We start from the raw sequence: 16,058 nt of genomic DNA on the forward strand, positions 1-16,058 counted from the left end.
CCCTGGGACTTAGACACTAAGGTCTGAATTTTTGGAACAACGGAAGGCCTCTCTGTTGTTGTGAAAATGGCAGAAGAGGCTGAAATCTGGAAGTCCCACCCTGGAATATGATCCCATCATTTTCACAGGGAGGGGAATGGAGACAAGGTGGGTTTTCCTCATGCGAATTTAATGGAGGCAGCTGCCCATATAAATCAGCAGCTGCCCCCAGTCTTGTGTGATTTTCGTAACCTAGGAGTGTGCAACCCGAAGTATACAGATTGGACCTGATAGGAGCAGGTTTTTGCGAATGTTAAGCAGTTTTCAGTGGCATTCCACAGGGCTCAATGTTGAGTCCCTTGCTGTTTGTTGTAATTATTAATGATTTGGACTTAAATGTGGGAGGCATAATTGGGAAGTTTGCAGATGACATGAAAAATGGCTGTGTAGTTGATAGTTAAAAAGGATAACTTGTCACCAGAATGATATCAATGGTTTGGTTGAGTGGCAGAAAGGTGGCAGATGGAATTCAATCTGGAAAAGTGTGAGATAATGCATTTGGAGAGGTCAAATAAAGCAAGGGAAGACACAATAAACGGGAGGATATTGAGGGGTAGAGGAAGTGAGAGACCTTGGAGTGCATGTCCATAGGCCCCTGAAGGTGGCAGGACAGGTAGGTAAGGTGGTGAAGAAAGCATATGGAATGCTTTCCTTTATTGGATGAGGTATTGAATACAAGAGCAGGGATGTAATGCTAGAACTGTATAAAACGCTGGTTAGGCCGCAGCTAGAATTTTGTGTACAGTGCTGGTCGCCACATTACTGGAAGGACATAATTGCTTTGGAGAGAGTACAGAGGAGATTTATAAGGATGTTGCCAGAACTTAAAAATTGTAGCTATGGGGAAAGATAGGATAGGCTAGGGTTGTTTTCTTTAGAACAGAGGAGGCTGAGGGGTGACTTAATTGAAGTGTACAAAATTATAAGGGTCCTAGATAGAGTAGATAGGAAAGACTTGTTTCCCCTAGCAGAAAGGACAATTACCAGGGGACACAGATTTAAGGTAAAAGCAAAATACTGCAGATGCTGGAAATCTGAAACAAAAACAAAAATTGCTGGAAAAACAGCAGGTCTGACAGCATCTGCGGAGAAGAATACACTTAACGTTTCGCGTCCATATGACTCTTCATCAGAACAAAGGAAAAATAGAAAAGAGGTGAATTATAAGCTGGTTGAGGGGGATGGGACAGGTAGAGCTGGATAGAGGGCCAGTGATAGGTGGAGGCAAAGAAGAGATTGCTAAAGATGTCATAGACAAAAGGACAAAGGGGTGTTGACGGTGGTGATATTAGCTAAGGAATGTGCTAATGATGACACTGAGGGTAGAAAGCAGGACGGGCAAGGTACAGATAGCCCTAGTGGGGGTGGGGTGGGGGGAAGGGATCGAAATAGGCTAAAAGGTGGAGATAAAACAATGGATGGAAATAAATTTAAAAATAATAGAAATAGGTGGGAAAAGGAAAATATATAAAAGGTGATTGGTAGAAGGATTAGAGGGGCCATGATGAAAAACGTCTTCACCCAGAGGGTGCTGGGTGTATGGAATTCACTGACTGGTTTGGTGGTGGAGGCAGAAACCCTGAACTCATTTAAAAGTACCTGGATCAGTATCTGAAGTGCTGTAACCTGCAAGGCTACGGACCGGGTGCTGGAAGGTGGGATTAGAATGGGTAGCTAGTTTATTTTCTTTTTCAGCAGGCACGGGCACAATGGGCTGAATGGGCTCTTTCTGTGCTGGAAGTTTTCTATGGTTCTGTGAATTTTGTGGAATAGTTTGGATAGGTAGGGTACCCTTTTGGAGAGGTGCAGGTACCCCTTTGGAAATTGCTCAAAAAGATGCACTATCTGCCACTGGACTGGAAAAAAAATCATTTGCTGGTGTCTAGATTTAACCCATGGGAGTAGAAGTGGGGGATTGCTGGACTTGGCAGGGCAATTTCTTTTTGCCCCTAGAAATGTAAAAACAGATGGCAAGAGTTCCTACAGGTATTTAAACTGTGTGGGAGGTCACCTTAATTTCCCTGTTAATTTGGTGCCTCAGATGCAGAGAACCACAGTCTTTGGCCAGTTAGCAAGCTTCCCTCAGAGTTCAGCATGTCATTGATTGCACCCATGTTGCCATAAAGGCTTCAAATCATAATTCAGACATCTTCGTCAACCGAAAACTCTTCCATTCCCTCGATGTCCAGATAATTTGTGACCAGAATAAGGTTCTCCTTCAAGTATGTGCAAGGTTCCCAGGTAGCTGCCACAACTCCTTCATACCGAGGAGTTCCCAACTCCCTTGGTTGTTTTAGTCACCAACGTAGACCTGTGGGACTTGGCAGGGCAATTTTCCTTCTAGGGCACAGGAGGCATCCCTTAAGGACTTGGCTAATGATCCCCTTTAGGAGCCCACAAACTGAGGCCGAGTGCAACTACAAAGCAACCATGTTGTCACAAGCCGTACAGCTGAGCAGGCCATTGGCATTTTAAAGATCAGATTCAGGTACCTCAATTGCCCTATTCAAACCAGTATGCCTCAGCAAGGGTATCCGGAATAGTTGTGTGTTGCATGCCGTGTAACATCGCACAGCAGAGAGGCCTACAACTCGAAGACACGTTGCCAAGGTCTGAGCTCCAGTCTCTGAGGAGGATGATGAGTAGGAGGACGATGAAGAAGCCCCTGTCCATTCTCAAATCTGATATGGAGGAGGATGAGGAGGGTGGCAATGGTAGAATGGGAGACATGGCCATGTTGCCAGGGCTGATTTTGTGCAGGAAAGGCTCATCACCAGGCGTGCCTTGTTCCAAACAGTTTCATGTAGGATCTGCAGATGTAACATTTGCCATCAACCAGTCACTGGTGAGCAAACTCCAACCAAAGAACCTTTCACATGGAAGGTACACTTACTCAGGGCATTGCCCATCCTCAGCAAGAGAGAGAAGCTACATAAACGATTTTGACTCAATCATATATTGCTGATCAACCATCACCATCATAACCATTGACCTCAGCATATTGCAAACACACAACATGTGAAGCCATTTGCAACCTGGCCCCCTCACGTAACTGCCAGTGAGGTGCCAAAGCAGTCACCTTGTGCCTACTCAAACCATGCCCACAATGCTGAGAGTGCCAGTAATCATCTCAGTTCCAGGACATCATGCAGGAGTTCCTCAGTGTTGTGTCCTAGGCCCAACCATCTTCAGCTGCTTCTTCAATAACCTTCCCTCCATCATAAGGTCAGAAGTGGGGATGTTCGCTGATGATTGCACAGTGCTCAGCACCATTCATGATTTCTCAGACATTGAAGCAGTTTGTCTCCCTATGCAGCAAGACCTGGACAGCATTCAGGTTTGGGCTGATTGAGTGCCAGGCAGTGACCATCTCCAATGTGAGACAATCTAACCATCTCCCTTTGACATTGAGTGGTGTTCACCATTGCTGAATTAGCCATTATCATCATCTTGGGGGTTATCATTGACCAGAAATTGAACTGGACTGGCCATATAAATACCGTGGCTACAAGAACACAGAGAGGCTGGGAATTCTGCAGCGAGTAACTCACCTCCTGACTCCCCAGAGACTGTCCACCACCTACAAGGCATAAGTCAAGAGTGTGATGGAATACTCTCCACTTGACTGGATGAGTGCAGCTCCAACAATACTCAAGAAGTTTACCACCATCCAGGACACAGCAGCCTCTTAATTGGCACCCCATCCATCACCTTAAATATTCACTCCCTCCATCACTGAAGCACAGTGGCAATAGTATGTACCATCTACAAGAAGCACCCCAGAAACTCACCAAGGTTCCTGCGACAGCACCTTCCAAATCCGTGACCTTTCCCATCTAGAAGGACAAGGGCAGCAGGTGCTTGGGAATATCACCACTTCCAAGTTTCTCTCCAAGTCGCACATCATCCTGACCTGGAACTATATCACCATTCCTTCACTGTCACTGGGTCAAAATCCTGGAACTCCCTAACAGCACTTCCTACACCACATTGAAGTGGTTTTAGAACATGGGTTGCCATCACTTTCTCAAGGGCAATTAGGGATGGACGATAAATGCTGGCCTAGCCAGCGATGCCCACATCCTGTGAATGAATTAATAAAAAGAAAAAAATAATAGGAATCATGACTTCACACCCATTACATGCTGATATGATTGTATGTGCCAACATACATGCAGATAAGGCATATTGGGCAGGTTGAGGTCATAACTGGCATGCAACAGCTCTTTGGATGCTGCGCATGCTCATTCATTCAGCCCCAAGGTCCAGTGTCAGAACTGGGTGACATAAGCAACATTCATTGCTTCCATAAACTTACCCTCACAAAGCACAGCCTCTGCCACCTGTAATGCAAAGGCATTCAAAATAACGGGGACAGCAGACAAGCAATCTCAGACATTGAAGCAGTTTGTCTCCCTATGTAGCAAGATCTGGACAGCATTCAGGTTTGGGCTGATTAAGCATACATGGCATCTTGATCTGCATTGCCTACACCTAGGCCAATGCATAACATTGATGCCCAGATGACTGCCTTGCACCCACACTCATGTTTAAGATGCACCTTCTGATCCCCATCTGTTGTAGAGTCTGATCATTGAGCTTCCCTTAAAGTCAAGCATGGATGGACAATGAATGATGCAAGGAGTATCTCAGTCCTTGACCCTTTGGTCACTTCAACCTTATGCGATAGAGCAGAGAAGGACGAAGCCTTCCAATGCCTCATAAATCTGGGCACACCCTTGTTCCTGATGACATTAATGCGAGATAGACCTCAGCATTCTACATTCAGTGCCAATGGTAAGAATTTCCTAATTTTGTCAACATTCTCATTGAGTTTGGTAGTATACAAACACAGATCAAGACATCTAAGAGTGTACGTACAAGTATTCAAAAAGTGCTCAGTTGTGATACTTACGAAGTGAAAGAGGTAGCCACGGTGAACCCATTAGTGCTCTAGGCGAGACGGCGCCTGCGTTCGCGCACACTCCTGTGCAGAGGAGGTGGAGGCAGGCTGCTCATTTCTCAGTCTATATGGCAATGAGGAATGTGGTGGCTGGCCTCATCGTGCAGGCATCCATTGGGGACTTACTTCACACTGCAATCTCTGCATCGCTGCATGGGCAGCCATAGCCGGTGGCACCTGTGGAGCAGACGAGGGCTCTGGCAGAGGAGCTGGGGAGGTGGAAGAAGATGAGGGTGCTCTTGGTATTCTGAGGAACCCTTGGTTCCCTCAGCATTCTCAGTGACCTGCATAGCCCCGGGTTGGCCTTCAGGTGGGGTTGATGTGGTGGCTGCTGGTGTGCAGCAGTCGTCCATTTCAGCATCTGTTGGACCAACAGTGGGACCGTCCTGTTCAGGATACACAGTTCCTCATGTATTCCTTGGATGGAGGCGTTGCTGATTCAGGCTACTGAATGAGGCTTGCACCCTTTCCTGGCCAGTATACTGCTCTTGCATCCACTCCAAGTGCTGCTGCAGAGTGGCCAATCTCTGATGGTCGGAGCTCATGTGTTTGAGCCCCTGGGACAATGTGGAGCTCAAGACGGTGATGGACTCCTCCACTGGCAGTCCAAGAGCTCCCACTGCCTCAGGGAACTCCGCCAGATGCCCACACATCTGCATCTGATTGTCCAAATACTTTGCCCCAAAAGGTGACTCCCAAGGCTGCATGTTTCAGCTCACTGGAGCATTATAGTGGACTTTCCTTCCTCCTCCAAGGAGGACTGTGCACAAATATCTCTGACTCAGACACCTCCTCCTACACTCTGGTGCGGTGCCCATCATCTTGTATCACCAACTCACACATGCAATACAACCCTTCGATGTGTTGGTATCCGAGTTGGGGGTAGTGTGGGCTAGTCTGATCTGACACTGCCTCCTCAGAAGTCTCTTCCTCTTCCTAATGCCCAGATGATCTGGCCCAAGGTGTTGGGGGTTGGGAAAGGGATGAGGGAGTAGAGCTGGGACCTGTGTGAGGCACAAAAGGAGTTATTTAGGTCTGGCCCTTCACATTGTAAAAGCGTGCTGTGATGCACGCCATTGCCTTTAGCCATGCCCAGGCTGCACTTATGATGCAACCCCATCCTTCTGCTCCTTCTCATGCCAATGTTCCTCTGTGCTTAGTGAACTGACTGCGTGACTTCCACCATTACCACCATGTTCCAGAGTGCATTTAACAGCGCCTTTATCACCTGCTACAGACGCCTTGCCATCACTGACAGAAAACTGCAAAGACTCCCTGGCTGTCTCCATGACTATCTGTTCAACAGTTCTAATTGGTTCCAGCCAGGCTGAGCCACCCCCAGTTCAGGCCGCCTCCTTGGCGTTCTGCGCCCTCTTCGACTGCAAAGACAGCATGAATTTGTTAGCCTGACTTTTCGTGGATGCAGGGAGAATTCTCTGTAATGTGTCCATGCTTCACAGTGTTCATTCACATCGGTTCTGTGCGCACCCCCATGAGCAGCTTACACATACATGCCTCAATGCTATAGCAGAGGTATATGACAGGTCTCGCACCATAGCTGCAGCATGCTGATGCTACCCTTCATTTGGACCTCTGTGTGAATGAGCCAAGCTACTCACCTTGTTGGAACGTAGCATGTTGTGGAACCTTTTCTGGCACTGGATCCAGGATCTTCTGTGCTCACTGTAGCATAAATTTCCAGCTAGTGGTGGCTGGAGCATTGCACCGGCCAACAGGGCACAGAACTTGTTTCGTCTTCTGTACCTCGTCCACTAATATTTGCAGATCCTGATAGCTGATCCTTGGGGAGCTGGACTTGCTCCTTCCCCAGTGTCTCTTCTGTATGACACTCTTCAATACAAATGTAAAACAAAAAGGGTTGTGAGCCATGCATCTTACAATGCTCTCATTCACATTTGAGTGCTTACGTGCACTAACCAGTTTCACCATTTCATCAGTGTGTACTGTTGAGGCGTGGTTGAGGAAATGGCTCTGCACAAATGCGAATGTTGCGGCTGTCACTCCCAGATACGGTGTGTTCCCGACCACTAACAGCCTTGCTGGCTTACTCCCTCTTAGTCACACTGTTGTACCATGTCAATGTGAGTACATCCTGATGGATGGGTGGCAAGAGGGCAATTGGATGGGCTAAAGACTGTGACCCTGTTCATCATACTGAGGCATAGCAACATTACTGCAGAATATCATTACCAGGTAGTAGTGCCAAGATGATGACGTCTCCTCTGAAGCTCAGGGACTATACCATGACTTTCCTACCTCACAAATGGGCCTTTCTGAAGAGTTGCTTTTTACATCCGCACGAATTGCCTAACCCACACTGGGCCCATCTCTGACCCCACTACTTCCTACCTTGACTCCTATTATAGCCGTCCCCGGACCGAAAATTGGAAGTTCAGGTCCACTGCTTCCCTTTAACCTTTAACAACCAAGTCACCAGGCTTGTTGTCAGCAGAATTCAGAGCAGGTCATATGACCCCATTCATTCCTACATCTTGCCCTAAATTAAAGACACGGACCTGAAACAAAGTAATCTCATAAACCTCATATTTGTAACACATGCACTTCGATTTTAAAGTTGGTAATATGCTGTGCAAAGGATGGCAGCAAATCTGCAGTTTAGCCTCTTTTTAACCTGTCTAAAATCAATTGATTAATCTTACTGCAACTTTTTTTTAGGCACCAGACCACATAAGTGCCCTGACTGTGCTATGGCCTTTGTTACAAGTGGTGAGGTCGTGCGTCACAGACGTTACAAACATACCCATGAGAAGCCATTCAAATGCTCAATCTGTGATTATGCTAGCGTGGAGGTGAGTGCAGCACTGTGTTTGTGGAGTGCAATTAACAGGTATCAGGGATCATCATTGCTGTGGGGCTACACTGGGGCAGTGCTAATGACCTGGCCACAGAAGTTCATGTGTAGCACAATTCAGGTGCATCCATCTGCCTGAACTCAGGCTGAAGACAGTAAGAAAAATTAGGAGCACCAGATGTAAGTTCAAATCCAGAAAAGGCTGATAAAGCCACTGTCTTCTTTCCTTGCTTCCTGCATTCACTGCTCCTCTCTTTGAGTTGCAAAGGTCCTGATCCTTTACTAAATCAGTTCGTCAGTTTTGTCACTTCTATCCATCAGGTGGTACTTTCCCTTTCACATTATTAAGAGTCACTTGTATGCAGAATGAGTGGTGTAGCTTGATGCTTAATCAAAAACTGCAATCTCTGTTGCAGGCATAATTTAAAAGCATGATAGTGGGTTATTTTTCATAGCGCTGTATTTTTCCCCCAAAAGGTGAAAGAGGCACAAATTTTAAAGTTTGAATGTATCGGGATAACTTGTCTATCTCCTATTGGCGTGTAGGATCCTTTGCATTGACTGGGTTTTCTGTGGGAGGTCGCAAAGTGTGGTAGAATTTGGGAGAATTGACTTTGCGGCTGGAAAGCCATGAGCATACCCATTTCATTTTGCAACCAAAAAGTTATGTCCGAAAAACGGTACGAAACACCTAGGCTTCTATATTAATTATTGTGGCTTCAACCTTTTAATTTGCCTTAGATGGTGGGAAAATAAAAACATTTTCAGATATGTCCAGAATGAAAGTTGTGATCATGGTTTTAACAAATAATGTCTTGGTGTGCCTTCAAATCTAACTAGAGATCTCGTAGCGCCTGAAGAAGATCCAGGTCTCCTTAAAAATTATTTAAATCGCACCTGAAATCATCTAAATTCTCTAAGTTGCACTACCTTTCCCTGCTTAATATTGGAGTCAGAAATCATATGCATTGCATCTTTATGACATCAGCATTGCATTTCCAGCTCTGATTTTTGTAAGGGAGGTGCTGGAAATTTCAATTACTCCGTCACCTTCGTAAATTCGGTAAGAAAGCAGTATTCAGTTGATCCACCAGCTGAAACAGTTCCAAGAACACAATGGAAATTCATTTTAAAGATCCCAGGAAATCATGCATTTGAAGATTAGACTGGGCGAGGAGGAAAGTTCAGAGCAGCAATATGTATAAAATATAGAAAAGCAAGAAAGTTTGTGTGTGAAGGGGGATTGGCAGCTAGAAACAAGAGAGCGGTTGCATATCAGATGACCAGCTATTTCTTGCATACTGCCCAAGAGTGCAAAAGAAAACAACGCTCAAATTTTTGAGTTTTATATGAAGTAGAAAATTATTAAGAGAAAATAAAGAACTGAGCTGCTTGCAGACACCTTCAGGTGTGGAAGAGATGTTAGAGTCACATTTGAAATCAGAGAAGATTCAGAAAAAGGCAGGAATATCAATAGGCGAAGAAAGACTAAGATTGGATCTATCAGAGGTGTTAGCTATGTGTTAGACATGTAAGATACATATAGAAATTAGAATGGCCATTGCTCAACTGAAGAGTACCAAGAAGATCAAGAATCAGTGATTCAGCTGTTGCACTAAGAAATGGGAGACCTGAGTCCTATACCTGGAATAAAAAGTCAAGAATGCAAAACGTTACCTATAACTAATAAAGAAAGAACAAGCTTGCATTTACCATAGATCATGGTGTATAGGTTGACTTGGCATATAAGACGTCCCATTTTCTTAGCACCAAAATTCATGTCTTGGCCTCAGCTTGTAAGTCAACCCCTGCAATATTTATATGCATGCTTAGAGATATACTTGCATTAGAAGGCGGCCTCAATTTTTCAGCTCAGAAATACATGCTTAGATTTATGCCTGCCTTATAAGTTAGGACATGGATTCAAGCAGGCAATAGGGGCAGTGTTGCCAAGAAGATATGTGAGAGTTCAAGACACTCTCTCACAGAGCAAACCATGCATGGCATGATGAGTGATGAACAGAAATGGGTCCTCCAGCAAACGGAACGAAGTATGAAGCTGCTTTCAAGTTAAGAGTTAACTCATCAAATAACTGTGCTGTGGCGAGGAAATTTGGTGTTTGTGGAAAAGTGGTGTGAGAATAGAAGAAGAAGGAATCCATCTTGGAGAAGATGCTCAAGACCAAATGCACCCATCAGAACAGGGACCAGATATTGGTCTGATCTTGAGAGCATATATTGGAATGGGTCCATGAAAATCATCTGAATGGTTACATGGTCACCAGAAATGAAAAGCGTACATATGCACTTATGTAGGCCAAATCAAACCCTGAGTCCAACAAAGATTCCAGAGCAACAGCTAGTTGGTATAGCTACTTTATGAAACAAATACGATCAAATATGACTGTACTGAATGGCTGAATACAGAGCAGGCTTGAGAGGCTGAATGGCCTACTCCTGCATTCCTAACAATGTCTAGTATTGTGGCAGAAGACCATGATTGCTCAGAGACTGCCAAAAGACCTCTGCCAAAATTACTAGTTTCCAGTGATTCATCATCAGAGAGTGGCAAAAACAAGAGTGCCCATTATGCCACATCAGCAGCCCATGAGTTTCGAAGTGGCCCAGTAACCCGAACTGTGGAGTAGAAAAGCTCGAAAACTGTTCTAGTGAAAACTACAGGACATGTCAAGGCAAGCAAGATTCACGGTGCTCCTAGTCTTCATGGCTAACGGAGCAAAATTAAAGCCTGTGGTAATTTTCAAATGTAAAACCACGTTGAAAATCAAGTTCCCTACAGGAGTATTTGTGCATGTCCATGACAAATGGTTAAATGGATGAAGATGGGGTGAAGTTGTGAATTGATTCTGGAATAGGCATCTCGGTAACCTACGCAAAGAACACAGCTTGTTAGTGTGGGACATATTCAGATCCGATATAACTGATGAGACCAAGAGGCGCTTGTGAAGAAATAACACCCACATTGCAGTTGTCCAGAGGGTCTAACGTCCGTAGTTCAACCTTTGGATGTGTGGTTCAACAAGCCATTCAAGGATCATGTTCGCACCAAATGGAATAGGGGGATGGTTGATGGGGGAAATATCTCCACAAAGCATGTCCTGCTTGACGTTTTGTATGGTTTTGTCATTTAATCGTGGGATGCTATTAATGCACAAAGTATCATCAGCTCATTCAAAGAATGCAGAATATCCAATTCAGTGGATGGAGAAGTTGATGATTTGTAGTGGAGGGACGGTTCTGAAACCAAAGGCACCAAATCAGATCCAGAGATGGATCCTTATGATGAAGCTATAGTCAAAGTAACTCAGGATGAATTCGATGAACTCTTTGCGTCAGATGCTGAAAATGATGAATTTGACGATTTTTAAAACATGATTGTGGTAAAGCTATCCTCGCAGAATTATTTAATTAAATAAAACGTGACAGTGATTTAATTTGAATTACCAGTGTTGTGTTTTTTTTCACATTTCAAAATGGCAACCGACTTCATCAACACTAGCAGTTCACATTTTATACTCAACATGTAATTCGTCCCCCATTTTTGGGAGGATTTTTTGAAGCTTCAAAGGTCAACTTATAATCCATGATCTACATTACACAGTATGTTTCGTGACCTCTGAATATTCAAAATGCTTTACAGCGTGTGAAATACTTTTGAAGTGTAGTCATTGTTGTTTGGGAGGGAACAGAACAGATAGTTTGCATGCTGGAAGCTCCCATCAACAGCAGTGATATAAATGGCCAGGTAGTCTGTTTTGATCGAGGGATAAATATTACACAGGACACCAGGAGAATTCCCCTGCTCGTCTTTGCATAGAACCATGGGATCTTTTACATCCACCTGAGGGGGCAGGCAGGGCTTCAGTTTAATATCTCAGCTGAAAGATAGTGATTTGGGAGGAACGAGATAGCCATGAAACATTGCTTTGGTAGAAGACCATATAATGGTAACTTGTTCAAAGGCGCACAGTGTCAGATCTTGTCTAAACTTTTGATTTGTACTGATAATGATAAACTGATTGAAGTGTTAAAGATCAAGGTACAGCTTCTACAGTATATATCATTCCGGTCAATTGCCAGACTTGGCCATGTATTCATATTTCCCTACAGACTGAGCAGATGTGTTTCCAGCCATCGGTAATTGTACTGGTGGTCTAATAAGGCCTGAAAATAGTAGCACCATATATGTAAAATAACTGGTGTGGACTGAGCTTCTTCATGACCCCTATGGGTTTAAAACATTGGTCGTGCATTTCTGTTGCAATTGAGAAAAAGGCAATTAAGGCCATCAAATAGTCAGTGAATCAAGCTAGTTACATATTACAGTTTCTATTCTACATCTTAATTATTAGTTTCCTTTGTAAACTACAGATATCACACCTCACTGTACTTTTCATGTTTTATTCTTATTAGGTGAGTAAACTGAAACGACACATCCGTTCCCACACAGGGGAGCGTCCATTCCCGTGTACGTTTTGCAACTATGCTAGCAGAGATACATACAAGCTGAAGCGACACATGAGAACTCACTCAGGTATGCTAAAGACATTTCGGTGATTTACACAGTGCATTGAGCAGAAGTTCCTATCTGTTAATATCTCAATTGGGGAGTCATAAGTTGTAATAGTTGTAATTTACTGTTACGGTCAGAAGATTGCTGTTTTTGCATCTTTAAACTCTTTTCTTGAAGAATAGTTTGAAGTAATGGAAGGATTCACAGGCTCCTTAACTGACAGTCTGCGACATGAACACTCCTTCCATGGCCATGACCATATGACAAATGGCGTGGTTGGTCCTATACAGTGGAGGATTTTCTGGGTTCCCAAAGCCTATGTATTGAGGAGGGGCACACCCACCTATCGGACACAAGCCTTAATGTCCCAGAACTTAGAGCCAGAACTCTGATCTCTGCAAGCCAGTTTGAGCCTTGCACCTCCTGACTCAGGCAGCAATGCTACCACCAAGCCAAAGGTTCTTGTCATTCAGCTGGTAGACGTACAATATAATTCTATATAGAAAACCCTTGTCTTAATAAAGAGCTTCCACCAAAAGGCCTAATGATAAAGACATCACTGTCATTAAATGAAACAGACCAGAAGGTCCCAAGGTGATTCCTGTGGTTAGTTGACCCCAACCTTTGCAACCATTGAAGGGTTGCTCAGGGGGTGGCAGGGCTACTCTGGCCTGAGTGCCTCTGGGCTGTGCCAGGGAGAGTAAAAGCTGCCAGAGTTATTGCTCTTGATTGCCAATGAGTTACCTCAGCTGAAATGTAAATATATGGATATCGAGTTAAGTCACTTTCTGGGATCGTTTGAAGATCCTGCCAGCTCTCACTATAAGGCTCACACAAGAAGACTGAACACTTAGACAAGGTTTGGAGAACTTCCAGCATCTGTGGAACTGAAACATGGCAAGAAATCTGGAGGCAGAGGGAAAAGTAGAAACACAGTAAAATAATTCATAAAAAGGGAAAAGTGGTGATGGTGGAGTGCATGTATAAAAGTGATGTCGCTACATTGGTAAGGATGTTGTCACAGAATGACTCTCAACTCATGCATTAAACTGCTGGAAGATGCAGGGTGGGTATTCTGGAAGAAAGATTAAATGATCCGAAGGAATCTTCATCCCGAGCTTTTGTGACTCCAGACTGCCAGCATGTGTTCCATTATTACCTGAGCAACACAGTTCCTGGTGTAAGAGCTTTACTTAGTAATTTCATTGAAATTCTACATGGATTTGCTTTTAATCTTTAAAAGTGTTTTGCAGTGGTTTCCTTTGTTTTTGAATTCTTGGTCAGTGAAGTAAGGTGGTTCATTCTGCAGCCATCTTCAGTGATCACATTATCGGTTGCTGCTGAATCATTGCATTTAGAGACACGCAGATTGTTTACATCAGAGATGGAAATTAAACCTGACTAGAGATTCATATTTAAATTGCCCGTTGCGAACAGTGGCTAGGACATGCTGTTTGATACGATCCGCCAGTCTTTGGGATGTATGGCCTACATACCTAGCATCACACTGGCACTGAAATTCATATACCACATTACTCATTCGTGTGATAGGCAGAATGTCTTTTTGTTTGTTTCTGGAAATTCTGGAAATCTGAAAGCAAAATAAACGCTGAATATATAAACCAGGTTAGTGGCGAATATCACTCCTGTTGCTACAGCATAGTAGCAGCATGAAACAGCTAGCTTCACTTGTTGCTCAAATTTTTGAGATACCTTGCCCTTCCAGGGTAATCTGAGGTAGACTGGGCACTTTTCAGGGCCAGTCCGCTCAACATAAGCGGATAGCCTTGCTCGAAAATAAGCTAAAAAAACACTTGCTGAATTTGTGTAAGAGCGATGAGCTACCGTGTGATATATATGACAGGGTTCGTCCTCATAGCTTGCTCCGTCTGTCTATGCATGGGCTTCCCAAAACGCACAAAAGTGATGTCCCTATACACCCCATCTTATCTATGATCGGTTCTGCACAACATGAATTGGCCAAATGGTTGGGAGAAACGTTACAACCAGTTTTGACCAAGTTTTCCACATACAGGGTGAACTCCTTCACATTTGCGAAGGCCATACAGGACTTGCATATAGGAAGCAGTGCTGTGTCCATGGGCTCATTTGACATTGCTAGCCTATTTACCAACGTTCCCCTTAAGGACGCCATAGATATTTATGCTGCAGCACTATATCATGGTGATCTAGACCTGCCACAATTGCGTGAATCAGTATTCATTAAACTTTATGAACTCAGCAACTCGCGCAGTTGATTTCAGTTTTAATGACAGCATGTATGCCAAATAGATGGTGTTGCCAACGGATTCCCTCTAGGCCCAGCTCTCACAAACATCTTTGTTGGGTTCCATGGGAAACGTGCCTTCGATGGAATCACACCTAACCTCCTACCCCTCACTCATTTCCAGGTGAAGCTAGCTGTTTCGCACTGCTACTATGCAGTGGCAACACAAGTGATATTTGCCAGTGACAGATGCTACTGTCAAGCCAAAAAGACGCTCTGCCTATCACACAAATGAGTGATGTGGTATATGAATTTCAGTGCCAGTGTGATGCTGGGTATGCAGGCCGTACGTCCCAAAGACTGGCAGACCGTATAAAACAGCATATCCTAGCCGCTGTTTGCAATGGGCAGGGTACATACTATACCCAACCAGCCCATGCTTGCAAAACTCAAAACGCAGTGTCCAACATTAGATGTGATTCCACGATTGAACATCATTTGCTAAATAATCCTCAGTGTGCTAAGAATTACTCTGACAACCAATTTAAGACTGTCAGTCGGGCTCACAATGTGGCACATTTATGTGTACTGGAAACTACATATATTAATAAGCAGGGCGCTGTTCTTTGCAGACAGAAAGAACATGTACATACATTGCGCCTGTTTCAGCTAAACAAAATAAGTGACAGCCATTTTCTGACTCATTCCTCAGGGTGATGCCTTGACCAATCAGGGTCAAGCTGCCTTGTTTAAATTTCAAACAATGTTTGGTAGTTAACTGTTGGGAAGATGTAATAATTTTCATAATGTTATTGGAATTTATTGCTAAGTAGAGTAATAGTGGGGTCTATGTCTGTGTGTGTGTGACTTAATTGAATTAAAGGCAGCTCATCTGAAGGCTTTGATGTGTCAGAAGATAAGCTAGATTTGAAATGTTAAGTAGGTAAATATGGGGGAAGTTTTAGAATGCCTGAAGTAAAGGGAACATTTGCATTTTAAATAAACCAGACCAGCTTGAATTCAAAGGAGGGGTAAAATGTTTCACATAGCCAGGAGAAGTTAAGAAACAGTGTGTTTATTTTTCCCAAAGGTTACTGGTAAAATTGGTACCATGAGAGATTTTTATTATTAGAGAGGTAAAGCCCAAAGACATAGTGAAACAATGGGAATTTGCATTCAAAGAGGAAAATATGTATAAAGGAGCAAAGGCTGTGTATAAGGATAGGCATTCTAAGATCTAAAACAAGTGTGAAAAGCCTTCAGCATCTAAGCCTCAAGCTGCTGTCTACAAAGAACTGAAGTTAAGAAAACTCACTTTGAATTGGATTATTCAGGGTATCATGTTTCTTTGCCTTGGTCTTTTAAAATCTATGTGTCTTACTGTTGCCTTAATAAAAGTGTAACTGGGAGTTAGATTAACTAGCAGATTTAGAAGTTATTGTGGTAGTAATTTATACATCTA

At 43.7% G+C, this 16,058-nt stretch overlaps 1 protein-coding gene across 1 annotated transcript in view; it reads left to right on the forward strand.

The window, feature by feature from the left end:
* LOC144688288 (transcriptional repressor CTCF-like) overlaps positions 1-16,058 on the forward strand; it is a 42,874-nt gene that overhangs the window by 9,653 nt on the left and 17,163 nt on the right. Inside the window, exons 4-5 of the mRNA XM_078554720.1 lie at positions 7,700-7,833; positions 12,270-12,390. Coding sequence (XP_078410846.1) covers positions 7,700-7,833; positions 12,270-12,390 — 255 coding nt within the window. The remainder of the gene's footprint in view (positions 1-7,699; positions 7,834-12,269; positions 12,391-16,058) is intronic.

The sequence above is a fragment of the Cetorhinus maximus genome, chromosome 13, assembly GCF_964194155.1.
Source record: "Cetorhinus maximus chromosome 13, sCetMax3.hap1.1, whole genome shotgun sequence".
NCBI lineage: Eukaryota > Metazoa > Chordata > Chondrichthyes > Lamniformes > Cetorhinidae > Cetorhinus > Cetorhinus maximus.